Below are 18,756 nucleotides of genomic sequence, written 5' to 3'. Positions count from 1 at the left end.
CCCCACTGAAGCGTATGATGGTATCTACTTGTCTGAAAAAGTATCACCCTATGATTTTATGTATGCAGGAAACGCACTTAACCACTGAAACGCAATGCTGTCTTAAGTATGCCTGGGTGGGTAAGGCTTACCATTCTACTCACACCTCGTACTCTAGGGGTGTGAGTGTAATGATACACGCCGCTATTGATTTTCAGGAAATGGATGTGTGTATTGATGCGGAGGGGCGGTTTATTTTTCTGCATTGCCGGGTGGGTAAACTGAACTGTATATTGGCATGTGTTTATATACCCCCGCCGTTCACGGTGGCGGTGCTCCGGTCGCTGCTAGCCTACTTGGAGGGCAGGCCGGACCTCCCGCTGCTGATAGTGGGGGACTTCAATTGCTGGCTGAGTCCCTCGATGGACCGACACCCCACCTCCGGGGTCTCGTCCTCTCTGAGGGACTCTCCGTTGCTAAGATTGCTCACCGAGGTAGGATGGATAGATGTATGGAGGTCTAGGAACCCATTGGAGAGACAGTTCTCCTGCTTTTCCAAGACCCACGGGACATTGTCTAGGATAGACCTGGTAGTGTGTAACCCTGTTATGCTCCCATCCATCTCGAAGGTGAATTATAAGCCCCGTAGTGTCTCAGATCACTCACATTTGGTGACTAACTTAATTATTTCTCCACCCTCTACACTTCCAAGATCCCCATGGAAATTTAACGCCTTTTGGCTGGAACTTTTCCTGTCACATGAGGAGGTGGAGCGGAGCATGCGGGAGTTTTTGGATAGAGGGAGCTTTGCTGAATCCCCGTCGGAGCAGTGGGACGCCTTTAAAGCCTATGTGAGGGGGTTACTTATCCGGGAAATTACCAGGGTGAAGAAGGATTCTTCGGGGCTCAAAGAGGACCTTGAAAAACAGGTAACGGCCCTGGAGGAGGCTTTCGTGCAAACCCCAACGGAGGCTGCTAGGGAGGTATGGCAGTCAGCTCAATCAGCTTATGAGCGGCTGCTGGCCTCCAAGGCAGAAAAAAAGCTATTTTTCTCTAGGCTGGCTTTCTTTGAGGAGGGCGAAAGTACAGGGCGTATGCTTGCTAGGATAGCTAACTCCCAGCAGAGGTCTCCCAGTATTGGAGCAATTAAAAACAGAGAGGGCAAGATAGTGAATTCCCCAGACATGGTCTTGGCAGAACTGGCTAGATTTTATGAGACTTTGTACCTCCCGACGGAGCTATTCACCCGGACAGAACTCTTGACCTACCTACAAGACATTGACTTCCCCCGACTAGGTCATGAGCAGCGGAAGGCCTTAGACGCCCCCTTCACTTTAGAAGAACTGCAGACAGCGCTGGCCGCGTTCCCAAACTGTAAGGCACCGGGGGCAGACGGATTGCCCATCGAAGTGTACAAGCACTATGCGGGTATTCTCCTACCGAAACTCCTGGTGGTGTTTAATGCGGCCAGGGAACGACAGACTTTGCCTGCTTCCATGACTACTGCTAACATTGTATTGATACTAAAGCCTGGCAAGGACCCGTTGGATCCGGGCTCCTACAGGCCGATATCGCTGCTCCAGAGCGACATTAAGTTGCTGGCCAAAATGTTAGCGATCAGGTTGAACGGGGTCATTACTAGCTTGGTCCATCCAGACCAAGCAGGATTTATGCCTGACAAGTCGACGGCTGTCAACTTGCGTAGGTTGTACCTTAATATGCAATCCTCAGCAGATAATGTGGGACAGAGAGCCTTGCTCTCACTGGACGCTATGAAGGCCTTCGATAGCGTTGAGTGGGAGTATCTATGGGAGGTTCTTGAGAGGTTTGGTTTTGGGGAATCCTTTGTTTCCTGGGTCCGTCTACTATACTTCAACCCAAGGGCGGCCATTCGGTCGTTAGGGGCGGTTTCACACACTTTTACTTTGGGGAGAGGCACGCGACAGGGGTGCCCATTGTCACCTCTGTTGTTCGCCTTGGCGATAGAACCCCTTGCAATTAAAATCAGAGCCAGCCCGGAGGTAGTGGGGTTCAGGTACGGGGACAGACAGGAAAAAATAATGCTGTATGCAGACGATACCATGATTTTGCTAGGGGATGTAGAGGGTTCACTGACGGGGGCCATGACTGTGATACGGGAGTTTGGTAAATTTTCAGGACTGCAGATAAACTGGACTAAGTCCTCACTGATGCTTATTGACGAAGGGGGGGCTCCCCCAACGTCTTCTACGGTGCCCCTGACTACCTCATTCAAATATCTGGGAATCCAGGTGACACCCAGGATATGTGAATATGGGAGACTGAATGTATCCCTGTTGCTGCAAAAATTTTGTGACCGTATTAAGACGTGGAATTCTCTATGCCTATCAGTAGCCGGTAGGGTAAACTTGATCAAAATGATCCTAATGCCCCAGCTGCTTTATGTACTTCATAATGCCCCCACAGTGGTGACCTTGAAGATATTTAGAATTGTCAACTCCCTGTTTCGCTCACTCATCTGGAAAAACCGTACTCCCAGGATTAAGCTAGAACATCTCCAGTGCCCGAAGGATGAGGGGGGGCTCGCCCTCCCTAATCCCTGGTTATACTATATAGCCGCTCAGCTGCAACAGCTGGTAGGCGTGGTTCGCACTGGGGAGAGGAGGGAGGGGGAGGGAGGAGGTTCCTCTGAACAAAGCTAGGTATCTGCAGGGAGTGACAGGATACACAGAATATAGCCCCATCTGGTCAAATGACTCATATCCTGAATTGGCCAAGCTACAGCATGGGGCACTTTGGAGGAGATATGGGATAGTTCATCTGGGACAGATATTTCGCAACGGGAAACTCCTCCCGTTTGAGGCTCTGCGGGGTCTTTTCAAGCTACCACAGTCAATGCAGTTCTATTATATGCAACTCAGTCATGCAGTGAGGGCCCAGGGTGACGCTTCGGAGTGGCTTCCCTCCCCCACCCCTTTGTTCAATTTGATTGCAAGAGCGACCTCTACCAAGGGATTCATATCGCAATGTTATAATATGTTGTTACACAGCTTCATGACCAAACACCCGCTGAGAGTGAGGGCCAAGTGGGAGGGAGATGTGGGCCCGATGGACGGCGAACAGTGGGATGAGGCTCTACAGGCGGTACCAATCTGTTCCCTGAATGTGTCTCAGAAGGTGTCGCAATTATACCTATTACTGAGGGTGTATTACACCCCCCACAGGCTGTTCGCTATGGGGCTAAGGCCCACCCCGCTATGTACCAGGTGTAAGAGGGATCATGGCGACCTGATTCACCTACTGTGGAGATGCCCGAAGCTCCACCCCTATTGGGCGGGAGTAGTGGACACCATTAACAGGGTGTTCCAAGTATTACTGCCTACTGACCCAAAACGTTGCTTGCTCCTTATATTAGAGGAGTTGGAATGGGAGGAAGGTACTAAAGTGGCGGTCATTAGGTCTCTATTCCTGGCTCGCAAGCTCATAATGTCTCACTGGATAGCGGAGGAGCCTCCCAGTCTGAAGGAGTGGATCAATATAATGGGGGAAATGCTCCAAAAGGAGAAGGTGATATACCAACACAGAGGGTACTCCCAGAAATTTGAGAAGCTGTGGGGCAGGTGGCTGGATGTACCGGGCTTGGCCCCGGTGGACCTGGTCACGGTTAGGTTACTCGGTCTGAGCAATCCAACTTGATCTTTGAAATGTCACTGAGATTGGTCTAAGGGATGTGGAAAACATCTATATTGGGTAGGAGAGTCAGGGTGGGGTCGGGAACGGACTGGATTTTGTCATGTATGTGGTTGGAGGGGCGATATGGTGTATCATTGCTGAAATTTGTAATGGAGTGTAGTCTAATGTTCTATGCCTGAAAGTAATCTCGATGTATTGGTGATTATATTGGTGATTCAATAAACTTTATTCTGGATAAAAAAATAAATAAAATGTATGTAGTTTGTCACCACTGCGCGTTTGTGTGCGTGTTTGGTATCCATGTACTCGGCCTAAGATCATCATTTTTATTTCATCAATAATTTGGGCAATATAGTGTGTCTTAGTGCTTTAAAATAAAAAAAGTGTATTTTTTCCCCAAAAAATGTGTTTGAAAAAACGCTGCGCAAATACTGTGTGGAAAAAAAAATTGCAAAACCCACCATTTTAATCTGTAGGGCCTTTGCTTTAAAAAAATATATAATGTTTGGGGGTTCAACTTAACTTTCTTGCAAAAAAAAAAATGTTTTTATGTAAACAAACAGTGTCAGAAAGGGCTTTTTCTTCAAGTGGTTAGAAGAGTGGGTGATGTGTGTCATAAGCTTCTAAATGTTGTGCATAAAATGCCAGGACAATTCAAAACCCCCCCCCAAATGACCCCATTTTGGAAAGTAGACACCCCAAGCTATTTGCTGAGAGGCATCTCGAGTCCATGGAATATTTTATATTTTGACCCAAGTTGCGGGAAAAATATATATTTTTATTTTTTTGCGCAAAGTTGTCACTAAATGATATATTGCTCAAACATGCCATGGGCATATGTGAAATTACACCCCAAAATACATTCTGCGTCTTCTCTTGAGTAAGGGGATACCACATGTGTGAGACTTTTTGGGAGCCTAGCCGCGTACGGGAACCCAAAAACCAATCACCGCCTTCAGGCTTTCTAAGGGTGTAAATTTTTGATTTCACTCCTCACTACCTATCACAGTTTCGAAGGCCATAAAATGCCAAAATAGCACAAAAATAACCCAAATGACCCCATTTTGGAAAGTAGACACCCCAACCTATTTGCTGAGAGGCATGTCGAGTCCATGGAATATTTTATATTTTGACACAAGTTGCGAGAATATGACAAACTGATTTTCTTTTGCACAAAGTCGTCACTAAATGATATATTGCTCACACATGCCATGGTTATATGTGGAATTGCACCCCAAAATACATTCTGCTGCTTCTCCTGAGTACGGGGATACCACATGTGTGGGACTTTTTGTGAGCCTAGCCGCGTACGGGGCCCCGAAAACCAAGCACCGCCTTCAATTTTTCCAACGGCATACAATTTTAATTTCCCTCCTCACTAGCTATCACTACCTATTACTGTTTTGAAGGCCATAAAATGCCAAGATGGCACACAACCCCCCCAAATGACCCCATTTTGGAAAGAAGACACCCCAAGCTATTTGCTAAGAGGCATGTTGAGTCCATTGAATATTTAATTTTTTGGCCCCAAGTGATTGAATAATGACCAAAAAAAATGAATTTACAAAACGTTGTCACTAAATGATATATTTCTCACACATGCCATGGGCATATGTGGAATTACACCCAAAAATACATTCTGCTGCTTCTCCTGAGTACGGGGATACCACATGTGTGGGACTTTTTGGGAGCCTAGCTGCGTACGGGACCCCGAAAACCAATCACCACCTTCAAGATTTCTAAGGACATAAATCTTTGATTTCACTCACACAAATCTTGAAGGCGGTGAATGGTTTTTGGGGTCCCGTACGCGGCTAGGCTCCCAAAAAGTCCCACACATGTGGTATCCCCGTACTCAGGAGAAGCAGCAGAATGTATTTTGGGGTGTAATTTCACATATGCCCATGGCATGTTTGAGCAATTTATCATTTAGTGACCATGTTTTGTAAAAAAAAATTTTGGTCATTATTCAATCACTTGGAGCAAAAAAATTTTTTTTCCATGAACTCAACATGCCTCTCAGCAAATAGCTTGGGATGTCTTCTTTCCAAAATGGGGTCATTTGGGGGGGTTGTGTGCCATCTTGGCATTTTATGGCCTTCGAAACTGTGATAGGTAGTGAGGAGTGAAATCAAAAATTTACACCCTTAGAAAGCCTGAAGGCGGTGATTGGTTTTTGGGGTCCCGTACGCGGCTAGGCTCCCAAAAAGTCTCACACATGTGGTATCCCCGTACTCAGGAGAAGCAGCAGAATGTATTTTGGGGTGTAATTCCACATATGCCCATGGCATGTTTGAGCAATTTATCATTTAGTGACAACGTTTTGTAAATTATTATTTTTTGGTCATTATTCCATGGACTCAACATGCCTCTCATCAAATAACTTGGGGTGTCTTCTTTCCAAAATGGGGTCATTTAGGGGGGTTGTGTGCCATCTTGGCATTTTATGGCCTTCAAAACAGTAATAGGTAGTGATAGCTAGTGAGGAGGGAAATCAAAATTGAATGCCGTTAGAAATCTTGAAGGCGGTGCTTGGTTTTCGGGGCCCTGTACGCGGTTAGGCTCACAAAAAGTCCCACACATGTGGTATCCCCGTGCTCAGGAGAAGCAGCAGAATGTATTTTGGGGTGCAATTCCACATATAACCATGGCATGTGTGAGCAATATATCATTTAGTGACAACTTTGTGCAAAAAAAAATCAGTTTGTCATATTCTCGCAACTTGTGTCAAAATATAAAATATTCCATGGACTCGACATGCCTCTCAGCAAATAGCTTGGGGTGTCTACTTTCCAAAATGGGGTCATTTGGGGGGGTTTTGTGCTATTTTGGCATTTTATGGCCTTCGAAACCTTGATAGGTAGTGAGGAGTGAAATCAAAAATTTGTGCCCTTAGAAATGCTGAAGGCGGTGCTTGGTTTTTGGGGCCCCGTATGCGGCTAGGCTCCCAAAAAGTCCCAATCATGTGGTATCCCCGTACTCAGGAGAAGCAGCAGAATGTATTTTGGGGTGAAATTCCACATATAACCATGGCATGTGTGAGCAATATATCATTTAGTGACAACGTTTTGTAAAAAAAATTTTTTTGGTCATTATTCAATCACTTGGGACAAAAAAAAAAAATATTCAATGGACTCGACATGCCTCTCAGCAGTTTCCTTGGGGTGTCTACTTTCTAAAATGGGGTCATTTGGGGGGGTTTTGTACTGCCCTGCCATTTTAGCACCTCAAGAAATGAGATAGGCAGTCATAAAATAAAAGCTGTGTAAATTCCAGAAAATGTACCCTAGTTTGTAGACGCTATAACTTTTGCGAAAATCAATAAATATACGCTCATTGCGATTTTTTTACTAAAGACATGTGGCTGAATACATTTTGGCCTAAATGTTTGACTAAAATTTAGTTTATTCGATATTTTTTACTTTTTGTTTTAAGGAAAATCAATTTTTTTCAAAATTTACGGTATTTTCCCGTTTATATCGCAAAAAAAAAAAATCGCAGAGGCAATCAAATACCATCAAAAGAAAGCTCTATTTGTGGGAAGAAAAGGACACAAGTTCCGTTTCGGTACAACATTGCATGACCGCGCAATTACCAGTTAAAGCAGCGCAGTGCCAAATTGTAAAAACACCTCTGGGCATTAAGCTGCATATTGGTCCGGGGCTTAAGTGGTTAATGATGACAAATATCGTGATACAAAAGGGAACAGACTACATGCAGTCTTGATTTCCCCTATGGGGTGATCACATAAAGTTATATAAGTCCCAAGGAACCACCGTCTGGCCAAATAATCAGCTACTGCTTGACCTTGAGTGACAGCTCAAACGCTACCCATTGCTGATGACAATGCAGGGAAACTTTAATATCCGAAATGTGAGTAGAAGGTTCCGTCACTTGCAATCCCCTTAAGGTAATCTACTCACCGGAATGCAGCCTCATACAGCCTTGACAAGATCCTCTCAGTGTAAACAGCACCGTCGGCTCTCCCTCAGGTGTATAGTGGTTTCAAACGGACTGCAGCCTGAGGCTGTCATAATTTTTCACTGCAGATTATGAACACATGTACTATGATTACCTTTTTTCTTAATAAACATTGAATGTTAAAAAAAAAAATTAACATATGAGTTCAGGGGAATCAGTGATTTCTCAAGCGCTGTTAATGTTTTATTATTGTTTTAATGAGACATATTTTTCTTTGTTGCGTTTTTTAATATATAATAGCTGCTACACTGCTTACTTTTCTTATACCATAGAGCGCTTGGATCAGAGCTATCTTAGTATTTTTCTGATAAAAATTTTTAGTGTAGCTATTAATGGACAAGTTTATTTGAAGTTAATACTTTTCTCATTTCATACTGTAACCTTCTGTGATGTACTCTATAGATTGAAGATAATTTATTAAAATATTGCTAATTTATGTTCACTTTAAAATACCCAATTATGTACAGACGCCTTTCTCATGATTGGATAAACTAGAAGATTCATAACTGCTTTAGTAAATCAGTACACGCTCTGACTGCAATCAAGTGTGTTTAAATACAATAATAGGATGTCTGATTTAAAGGGGTTGTAAAGGTACAATTTGTTTTCCGAAATAGCTTCCTTTACCTTAGTGCAGTCCTCCTTCACTTACCTCATCCTTTCGATTTTGCTTTGAAATGTCTTTATTTCTTCTGAGAAATCCTCATCCTGTTCTTCTGTCTGTAATTCCACACAGTAATGCAAGGCTTTCTCCCTGGTGTGGAGTGTCATGCTCGCCCCCTCCCTTGGACTACGGGAGAGTCAGGATGCTCTCTATGTTGCAGATAGAGAAATGAGCTGTGTATTAGTGGGCTGACTCTCCTGTAGTCCAAGGGAGGGGGTGAGCACGACACTCCACACCAGGGAGAAAGCCTTGCATTATTGTGTGGAGTTACAGACAAAAGAACAGGAAGTGAGGATTTCTCAGAAGAAATAAAGACATTTAAAAGCAAAATCGAAGGATGAGGTAAGTGAAGGAGGACTGCACTAAGGTAAAGGAAGCTATTTAGGGAAAAAAAATTGTACCTTTACAACCCCTTAAAGTGGTTCAGACTAATACACAATTTTCTTTAATTGATTAATTGGTTACCACAGTCCAATGACCATTAATGCTTTTTGCATTTTGCATGTTGGTTTAACTATTGTAAATCTGTTTTACAGCCTTAAAACACTCTGTGAAAAGATTTAACAAAGAAAACAATTTACTGAAATCTTCTGACACTTTCAGTCTGCATATCTTGATACCTTTAAGCTGCAAAATATATGGGGACCTAAAGGAGATAGATGGAAATATCGAATTTGTCAAGGAGATCCCACCACTCTACATTGATCGCGCCGGTATCAAGGAACGAGTTTTTAAAAACAATGTCTATCGGATTCTGGATGAAGATCACAGGGTATCTGACACTTTAATACCTGTTGAGTATGACTAGAAGATATGATAAGTTATATGGTTAAGACCAATCAAGGCAGCCATCACAAATTTTGGGGCCCCTTTTCACATCTTTAGGCAGGGCCCCCTGGAGCAGAGAACCGGGGGGGGGGGGGTGGCCCTCCTCCTCCTCTCTCCTGCGAGATGATAGATGATAAGCGGTGGGGGTTGTGGTAACAAAAGTGCCATCTCTTCTCTTCTCTTCTCTCTCCTGCCGCAAGATGATAAGCGGGACAGGGGGTGGGGGGGGGATTGGTGGTGACGAACAAAACAAAGTCAACTCAAGTCTTCTCTTCTCTCTCCGGCCGCGAGTTGCTAAAGTCAGACGAAAAAATTAATAAATAAAAAAAGGGGGGGCCTGCCGCGAGTTGCTAAAGGGGGGGTCAGATGGAAAAAAAAGCAGGGGGGTGGGGTACCAGGCCTGGGGACCATCGGGCCCCTTACAGGTGTAATGCCTGTACCACCCTGATGGCGGCCCTGAGGCCAATGCAATACAGAACCATTTTAGTTCTGGACTAGACAAGTAGATTAAATAACTTTACAGTATATCACTTGGAGATTCAACTTAAGACACACATTAGCTGATGTACAGTAACTGTGTCCCTGCCAAAAGACCCTACCAGGGATCCTGCTCTGCTACACCTACATGCTGGGATTACCGAGGGCAACTGAACAGAAATGGGTGTTTTGCGACAGTCTTTTTCTCATACCTATCTATGACCAACCCTGGGCTGGATACATTATTCCATATTCATAAATTATTATTATATACAATTTATATAGCGCCAACAGTTTACACAGCACTTTACAATCTAGAGGGGAGACAGCACAATTACAGTACAGTTCAATACAGAAGGTACAGAGGGCTCTGCACATAGAGCATACATTCTAAAGGGAGGGGGTGGTGGTACAAAGGGTAATAGCTGCAGAGAATGATTTGTTGGGGGTGACGCGGGGACAGTTAGATGGGTGTGGGGTGGGATTTCCTGAATAAATTAGTTTTCAGGGATCTCCTAAAGGTTGACAGGGTAGGGGCTGATCGGACATACCGGGGCAGGGAATTCCAGAGGTTCTCGAGAAGTCCTGAAGACGAGCATGGGAGGAGGTAACAAGGGAGCTAGACAGCAGGAGGTCCTGGGAGGAGCAGAGGGGACAATTTGGGCGATATCTGCAGATGAGGTTGGTGATGTAGATGGGGGCGATGTTGTGAATGGCCTTGTATGTTGTGGTTAGCATTTAGAATTTAATACAGTGGGGTAGGGGAAGCCACTGAAGGGGGGATTAGCCTGCGTAAGGGTAGGCCATTAAGGAGAGAGTTGTGGTAGTCAAGGCGGGAAAAAATCAAGGAATGAATACGTTTTTTGTGGTGTCATTCAGGAAGGGTCGAATTCTGGAGATGTTGGAGGTTGAGGTGACAGGAGTTAGCCAGTGATTGGATGTGGGGGCTGAATGAGAGGTCAGAGTCAAGGATTACACCCAGCACCCTGGCATGTGTGGAGGGACCAATGGTTGTGTTGTTGATATTAATGGTAAATGGTATCCCTTTATAGCTCCAAGAGGAGGGAAGGGACCGAAGGACCGGGAAATTTTCTCCAGGGAATGTCCGTCCCGACCCTGTCGGAGGAAGATAACATCGATATGGAGGCGCCAATCACTCTAGGTGAATTAAAACAGGCAGTGGCGGGGATGTCAACTCAAAAGTCACCTGGCCCAGACGGGTTGCCCTTAGAGATCTATAAAAGATATGGGGATATTCTGTTACCAGAACTCCTCAAGACATTAAATTGGGCATTGACTCATGGAACACTCCCCACCTCTATGATAGAAGCCACCATTATTGTCCTACATAAGGAGGGGAAGGATCCAACTGAGGCCTCATCGTATCGTCCCATCTCACTCCTATGTACTGACGCCAAGATCTTGGCTAAAGTATTAGCAACTCGTCTAAACCGGAATATCCAAGCGCTCATACATCCTGACCAATCTGGCTTCATCCCTAATAGGTCAACCAGTATTAATATCAGGAGACTGTTCCTGAATATGCAAATTCCAACAGAGGGGGTGGGTTCCAGAGCTGTTTTAGCCCTGGATGCTGCCAAGGCTTTTGACAGTCTGGAATGGGACTACCTATGGAAGGTCCTAGAGAAATTCGGGTTTGGCCCCAGGTTTATTAGTTGGGTGAAGCTGCTATATAACCAGCCAAGAGCAAAAATTAAAATCAACAACGAATTTTCTGAAATCTTCCAACTAGAGAGAGGAACTCGACAAGGTTGTCCCCTTTCCCCCCTTCTGTTCGCGCTGGCGATGGAACCATTGGCCATTAAAATCAGAAAATCAGAAGATATACAGGGGTTCCGTAGACTAACCATAGAGGATAAGATCGCACTGTTTGCGGACGACGTCCTTTTTTTTCTGGGAGACACCGAAACCTTGTTAAAAAATGTGATCAAAACGGTGGGTGAGTTTGGGCTATGTTCTGGGCTGGTCATTAATTGGGAAAAGTCAGCACTACTGCCAATAGATCCCCTTGGTGTCCAGATACCCCACGGAATTCCTCAGTTAAAAGTAGTAGCTATGATGAAATACCTCGGGATATGGATCACGAGGGACATCAATAGCTTTGTTCCAAATAACTTAATTCCCCTCTTGTCCAAATGGGAACATAAAAGAGACATCTGGTGTAGACTACCATTATCCATAGCGGGACGATGTAATTTAATAAAGATGTTATGGCTGCCCCAGCTACTCTATATCCTCCATAACTCCCCAGTCTGGATAGATCAAAAATGGTTCAAAAGGATAGAATCCATCTTTAGAGAGTTAATTTGGAAGAAGGGACAAGCCAGGATTTGTCTCCAGACCATGCAGTTACCAGCTAAAAAGGGGGGAATGGCAGTACCTCACCCGAAAACATACTTCTTAGCTTCGCAGCTACAACATCTTGCGAATTGCGGATTGGAGGGAGACGGGAATCCTGGTACATTGATGCTAATAGGGGCACCACATAGGACAATATTGGAGGCACTCGAGGCTGGCTCGTTTATCCATAAATGTCCAACTATAAAACTTATCCTTAAAGTATGGCAAACAACAAAAGCACTGATGGGCTATAAGGGAATAACAACGTTTGCCCCTCTCTGGTGCAATCAAAACTTAAGGGAATTAAAAGATATTGAGAATGGGAGAGACAAGGGATAAACCGTTTAAATCAATTGTATGATGGAGAACATATGAAATCCTTTGCAGACTTGTGACAGGAATTCAATATAGCAAATAAAACATTTTACAGATACCTCCAGATCCGGCACGGCATCCAAGCCCAGTTTGGGTCACAACCCATTGTATGGTCCTCGGCCCCTACCCTCCTGAAAATAACCTCTTCAAAAACAACTAAAGGCCTGATCTCCGAATTGTATTCCAGAATAGGAGCTAAAACAATAAGTAGGGCAGGCCCCATTAAGAGCAGGATAGGGTGGGAGAGAGACTTAGGGCAAATGACCACGGAACAGTGGAGCGCGATCTTGAGGAGGGGGGTATTGGTTTCGATCTCTCCATCTCAGAAAGTATCACACTTGTTCCTCTTGCATAGAGTATACTATACCCCCAGGAGAATGTTCAATCTTGGGTGGAGAAGTACTGACGAATGTCCAAGGTGCAGAGCGACAGGCAATCTTATCCACATGATGTAGAAATGCCCTAAGCTATTCAGATACTGGGAGGAGGTGATAGACATAATAAATAAAACTTTTAAAACGAATTTGGAAGTTGAGTCTAAGACATGCCTATTAGGCAGTATCGAGGAGGATAGAGTGCCTGCTGGTGCCCTTGAGGTGGTGCTGAGATGCCTCTTCCAGGCAAGGAAGTTAATAGCGTGGAGGTGGCAGGCCCAGACTCCACCCACTGTCAAATCTTGGGTTGAAACCATTAATACAATGATCTGGAGCGAGAGAGTGACACTCACTAGACAGGGCAATTATAGAAAGTTTGTGAGGATGTGGAAACCCTGGCTAGACATAACAGGATGCTCTATATAAGAAGATGACGTCTTTCAAATTTAATATATACTTTAACCCGCTATCGGACATCCCTTTATGGGGAGGATTAATCTAATGAAGCAAATTAACTCAAAAAACTGGTCCATGGTGTGATGGGAGGGTGGATGGGTGGGCGAGGGTTGGAGGGGTGGTGGGGGGTACGGTGGACACAAGGGAAGACAATTTGGAATTTAAGAGGCTTTTTTTACTTAATCATAATGATACAGAGGTAGGGGGAGGGGAAAAATGTATGCTTGTGTATGTATTATGTTAAGTCTATGCACGTTGGTGTGCTACTTTTTGTACTTTATATATGCAAACAACAATAAAAAATGTTACAATTAAAAAAAAAAAATGGTAAAGTCATGGGGGAGGGGCCGTGAAGGAGGAAATATAACAAGCTCAGTTTTAGAAAGATTGAGTTTGAGAAAATGGTGTGACATCCATACCGATATGTCATTCAGTAAGTTTAAGATCAATGAGGAGATTGAGGGGGTGAGTTGATGAGTGGAGAGAGTGAGAGATCTGGGTGTTGTCCGCATAGAGGTGGTATTGGAAGTTGTGGGAGGTTATCAACTGGCCCAGGGAAGAGGTATAGAGTGAGAATAGGAGGGGCCCAAAGTAGGTAGGAGGAGAACCAGGATAAAGCAGAATCACGGAGGCCAAGGGAGTGTAGTTTGCTGAGGAAAAGCAGGTGGTCAACTGTGTCAAAGGCAGAAGAGAGGTCTAAGAGTATGAGTATGGAGTAATGGCCATTGGTTTTAGCAGTTAGTAGGTCATTGGTGCGTTTTAGTAGGGCAGTGTCGGTAGAGTGTTGTGGGCGGAAGCCGGATTGTAGGGGATCAAGAAGGTTGTTGTCCATGAGGTAGCGACTCATTCGGTCATGGAAAGGCGTTTGATGAGCTTGGAGGCAAACAGGAGCAGGGAGATGGGTCTTAAGTTATTCAAACAGGTGGGGTCTAGTGAGGTTTTTTTTTAAAGTACGGGGGTAACCAGTGCATGTTTGAGCGGGGAAGGAAAGGTGCCCGAGGAGAGGAAGAGGTTGAAGATGTGGGTTAGGGAGTTGAGTATAGAGCGGGAAGGTGGTCGCAGTAATTGAGATGGGACAGGGTCCAGGGGACAGGTAGTGAGGTGGGCCATAGAGAGGAGTTTATCAACTTTATCGGTGGTAATTGGGCATAAGGAGAAGAGCATTGCGTGTGGTGTTGGACCTGATGTGTTGGGTAAGGGAGGAATTTGAATGGTGGATATCTCTTTGCAAATTGTGTCGTCGATTTTGCTTTGAGCGGTAGGCAAGTTGGTGGGGGCAGTGGGGGGTGAAGTAAGGAATTAAGAGGTTTGAATGAGAGGGTTTTAAGAGTGTTTGTAGTAGGTTTGTTTAGCAGTGTGGAGGCAGGAGTTGTATTTAAGAAGGGCAGATTTGTAGAGGGTAAAGTCTTGCAGGGATTTAGATTTATGCCTTGCTCGCTCAAGAGCACGGCTGCATCTCTTGAGACTTCTGGTGTCATCTGATGGGGCCTGGTTCTGCGTGTAGAAACTGGAGCATGTACATCTAGGGAGGATGACAGCGCGTTGTTGTAGATGTTTAGGTCTGGGCAGGACAGGGGTGCGATTTTGTCGTAAAGGCCATCAGTAGCAGAGTGAAGAAGGGAAGGGTTGAGGTTGCGAAGGTTTCTGTGAGTAATGGTTTGTGGGTTGGCAGCATGGGAGGTAGGAGACAAGGAGAGTGTGAAACGGATAAGGTTGTGATCAGAGAGAGGAAAGGGGGTGTTAGAGAGGTTGCAGGGAGTTCAGCAATGGTGGTTTGTGTCCATTGTGTTAGGTTAAAAGAGGAGGTTAGGTTGAGTAGTAGAGAAGTGGTTTCAGTATTAATAATGCATTATAAATAATGAAATGAGCTGACAAAACCTATTGCAATGTTTTTTTTTCCACAAGCAATGTTTGACTTGTAACAGTCAAACATTGCAATAGGTTTTTCAGCTCAAATAATGGGTCATGTTTCATAAGAAAGGGGAGTGATTACCGTATTTATCGGCGTATAACACGCACCCTAAGGCCCCATACACACGAGAGGATCCATCCGCTGAAAAATCTCAGCGGATCGGTTTCAGCGGATAGATCTCCTGGTGTGTACGTTCCAGCGGATATTTATCCGCGGATATTTCCGAATTCCAGCAGATAAAAATTTGTAGACATGTCTACAAATCTATCCGCTGGAATCGGCACCAGCGGATCGATCCGGTGGTCTGTACAGACTCACCGGATCGATCCGTCCGAACCCATCCCTCGCATGCGTCGTAATGATTCGACGCATGCGTGGATATCCTTATATGACAGCGTCGCGCACGTCGCCGCGTCACGTCCCTGCGATGGGAATTCGGCGCGGATTTCAATCCGATGGTGTGTACACTCCATCGAATTAAGATCCGCAGAGGATTTATCCGCGGATACGGTCCGGCGGACCGTATCTGCGGATAAATCCTATGGTGTGTATGGGGCCTAACTTTAAGAGGGAAGTTTCAGGAAAACAACTTTCCACAGCCCCCTGCGTATAACACGCAGGCACAGTTTACCCTCTATTTTCAGGGTAAAAAAGTGAGTGTTATACGCCAATAAATACAGTATTTAACTGTAACTGGTTACAGAAAAACAATCACTTGAGTCAGTTATGAATATTGTGGCAACACACAGTTCAGGCAAGCACAAATTTGATAATAGAGTTCTTTTGTTGCATTATTGCGGTTGTTCCTGGAAAGGTGATACCAATTTATTCCTGATGGCACCTCTACACATCTAACATGTAACACACACTGCCCTAAACATGACATGCAGAAACACGCAGAAATGGTCCAAAATGCGCATGCACTCCATCACACCTGCATAGATTTGAATGGAGCCTAATCCTTAATATTTCCATACACATAATTATTCATTGTTTGGACATACACCTTGGGGTTTATTTTAAAAAAATAGCTGAATAAATGTCACATGCATCCAGGGATAGACTGGCCATTGGGACTACAGGGAGTTTCCCGGTGGGCCGATGGCTCAGTGGGCCGGCTTCAGTGACAGCGGATTTCCGCCCCCCTCCGCTCCTCTGTCTCTCCCTCCTCGCAGCGCTCACCTGGGGGGGAACAAAGAAGCAGGGGGAGGACCAGAGGGGCAGGGGGGACGACAGAGGAGCATGGGGGGAGGGGACAGACAGCTGACTCAACAGCTATGGCCTGGGAGTTTCTCACTTCTGCCTAATCTTGTCCCATAAGGGGGGCACCGAACTGATTCTTTGCCTGGGTGAAATAATGTCTAGCTTCCCCACTGGTACTGCCTATAAGAGTACCAGTACCAGCCATGCTACTCTAACAAAGTATAACAGCTAGTGGCTAGTGAAGGGGGAGAGGGGCCTTGGGTGGCCGGGGGGGTGGGGGAGTTGTCCGGCCACCATGGGAGAGACCTGTCAAAGTGGGCCAGTCTGGATGAAGTCCAGGGCCAAATTTCTGTCCCAGTCCAACCCTGCATGCATCCAGCCTTAACAAATTTTCCCTTTATTTTGTCTAATAAGTTTTTTTCTTATGATCATCAGCTCCCTCCCTCCCTAGTGGCCATAATACAATATTTTCCTGAAATACATAAATCTGATTTTTTTTTTTTTTTAATAAAGCTTACCTGTAAAATCCTTTTGAGAAATACATCACAGGACACAGAGGGGCTGATTTACTATTGTCAGTGCGCTGCGCTGGTTCATGCCTTAATTAGTGCGCCGGGTGAAGCCTTAATTAGGCGCATGAACCAACGTAGCAGCCGGCGCATTGAAAGTAATATGTAAAGCCGCGCCGAACTCCCTATAGAAGTCTATGGGAGAAATCAAAAGTGTTCATTTTAAAGGCTAATCTGCAAGTTTTGTCCTAAAAACTGTTTGGGGACCTCAGTCCTGCCCCAGGAAACATGTATCAATGTTTTTTTTATTTTTTAAAACAGCCGTTTTTCGGGAGCAGTGAAATTAATAATGCTTAAAGTGAAACAATAAAAGTGAAATATTCCTTTAAATTTCGTACCTAGGGGGGGTGTAATGTCAGCATGTGAAATAGCGCATTTTCCCGCACTTAGAACTGTCCCTGCAAAAAATGACATTCTGAAGGAAAAAAGCCATTTAAAATTCACACGCGGCTATAATGAATTGTCGGCTCCTGGCAATTCTAAAGGGATTCATTCATAAAGGAAAAAAAAATGTGTAGGGGGTCCCCCAAATTTAATTACCAGGCCCTTCAGGTCTGATATGGATATTAAGGGGAACCCCGCCGTAAAAACAAAAAAAAAAAAGACGTGCGGTTCCCCGAAAATATCCATACCAGGCCCTTCAGGTCTGGTGTGGATTTTAAGGGGAACTCCACCCCAAATAAAAAAAAAATGGCGTAGAGTCCCCCTAAAAATCCACACCAGACCCTTATCCGAGCACGTTAACCTGGCCGGCCGCAGAAAAGAGGGGGGGACAGAGTGCGGCCCCCCCTCTCCTGAACCGCACCAGGCCACATGCCCTCAACATGGGGAGGATGTCCCCATGTTGATGGGGACAAGGGTCTCATCCCCACAACCCTTGCCCGGTGGTTGTGGGGGTCTGCGGGCGGGGGGCTTATCAGAATATGGAAGACCCCTTTAACAAAGGGGACCCCCAGATCCTGGCCCCCCCTATGTGAAATGGTAATGGGGTACATTGTACCTCTACCATTTCACCCCCAAAAAAATGTCAAAGTGTTAAAAATGACAGTAGCCGGTTTTTGACAAATCTTTTAATTAAATCTTCTTTTCTTCTTTCATTCGGGTTTCTTCCGCTGCTTCTTTCTTGGGTCTTCTCGTCTACATCTTGCCCGACGTCTTCTTCTATCTTCTCCGTCCGTCCTTCAGCCTTCTCGTCTACATCTTGCCCGGTGTCTTCTCCTGTCTTCTCCGTCCTTCAGCCTCCTCGTCCGCATCTTGCCCGGTGTCTTCTCCTGTCTTCTTCTCGGTCCGCCAGCCTTCTCGTCCACCTCTTTTTCTTCCCCGGACGCAGCGCTTGAATTGGCCGCCGTGTTCCGCTCCTGGGACCCGCCCCCCTCTGACGGCACAAGTAAACTCCTTAGAAGGTCATGTGCGTCAGAGGGGGGCGGGGTCACAGAGCGTCACACGGCGGGGGAATTCAATTTCAAGCACGACGTCCGGAGAAGAAGAAGCCGCCGCAGCTTCCAATTGAAGTTCCCGCCGTGTCACACTCATGTGACCCCGCCCCCCTCTGACGCACATATGCCACACGCGGACTTTCATATGAGTTTACCTGTGGCGTCAGAGGGGGGCGGGAACACGGCGGGATCTTCAATTTCAAGCGCAGCACCCAGGAGATCAAGAAGATGCGGGACAAGAAGGTCGACGGACAGAGAAGAAGATGGGAGAAGACGGCAAGACGGCAAGATGTGGACGAGAAGACCCAAGAAAGAAGCAGAGGAAGAAACCCGAAGGAAAGAAGAAGAAAAAGGAACCGCGGAAAGAAGATTTTATTAAAGGAATTGTCAAAAACCGGCTACTGTCATTTTTCACACTTTTGACACTTTTTTTTGGTAAAATAGTAGGGGTACATTACCCCATTACCAT

At 45.3% G+C, this 18,756-nt stretch overlaps 1 protein-coding gene across 3 annotated transcripts in view; it reads left to right on the top strand.

Moving 5' to 3' along the window:
* The window catches only part of STING1 (stimulator of interferon response cGAMP interactor 1), a 476,559-nt gene that overhangs the window by 305,873 nt on the left and 151,930 nt on the right, over positions 1-18,756 (top strand). For all 3 annotated transcript variants that reach the window (XM_040344776.1, XM_040344774.1, XM_040344775.1), the window contains one exon: positions 8,833-9,068. In XM_040344776.1, coding sequence (XP_040200710.1) covers positions 8,833-9,068 — 236 coding nt within the window. The remainder of the gene's footprint in view (positions 1-8,832; positions 9,069-18,756) is intronic.

Source organism: Rana temporaria, chromosome 3 (genome assembly GCF_905171775.1).
Source record: "Rana temporaria chromosome 3, aRanTem1.1, whole genome shotgun sequence".
NCBI lineage: Eukaryota > Metazoa > Chordata > Amphibia > Anura > Ranidae > Rana > Rana temporaria.
This window is presented reverse-complemented; position numbering and strand designations above follow the sequence as displayed.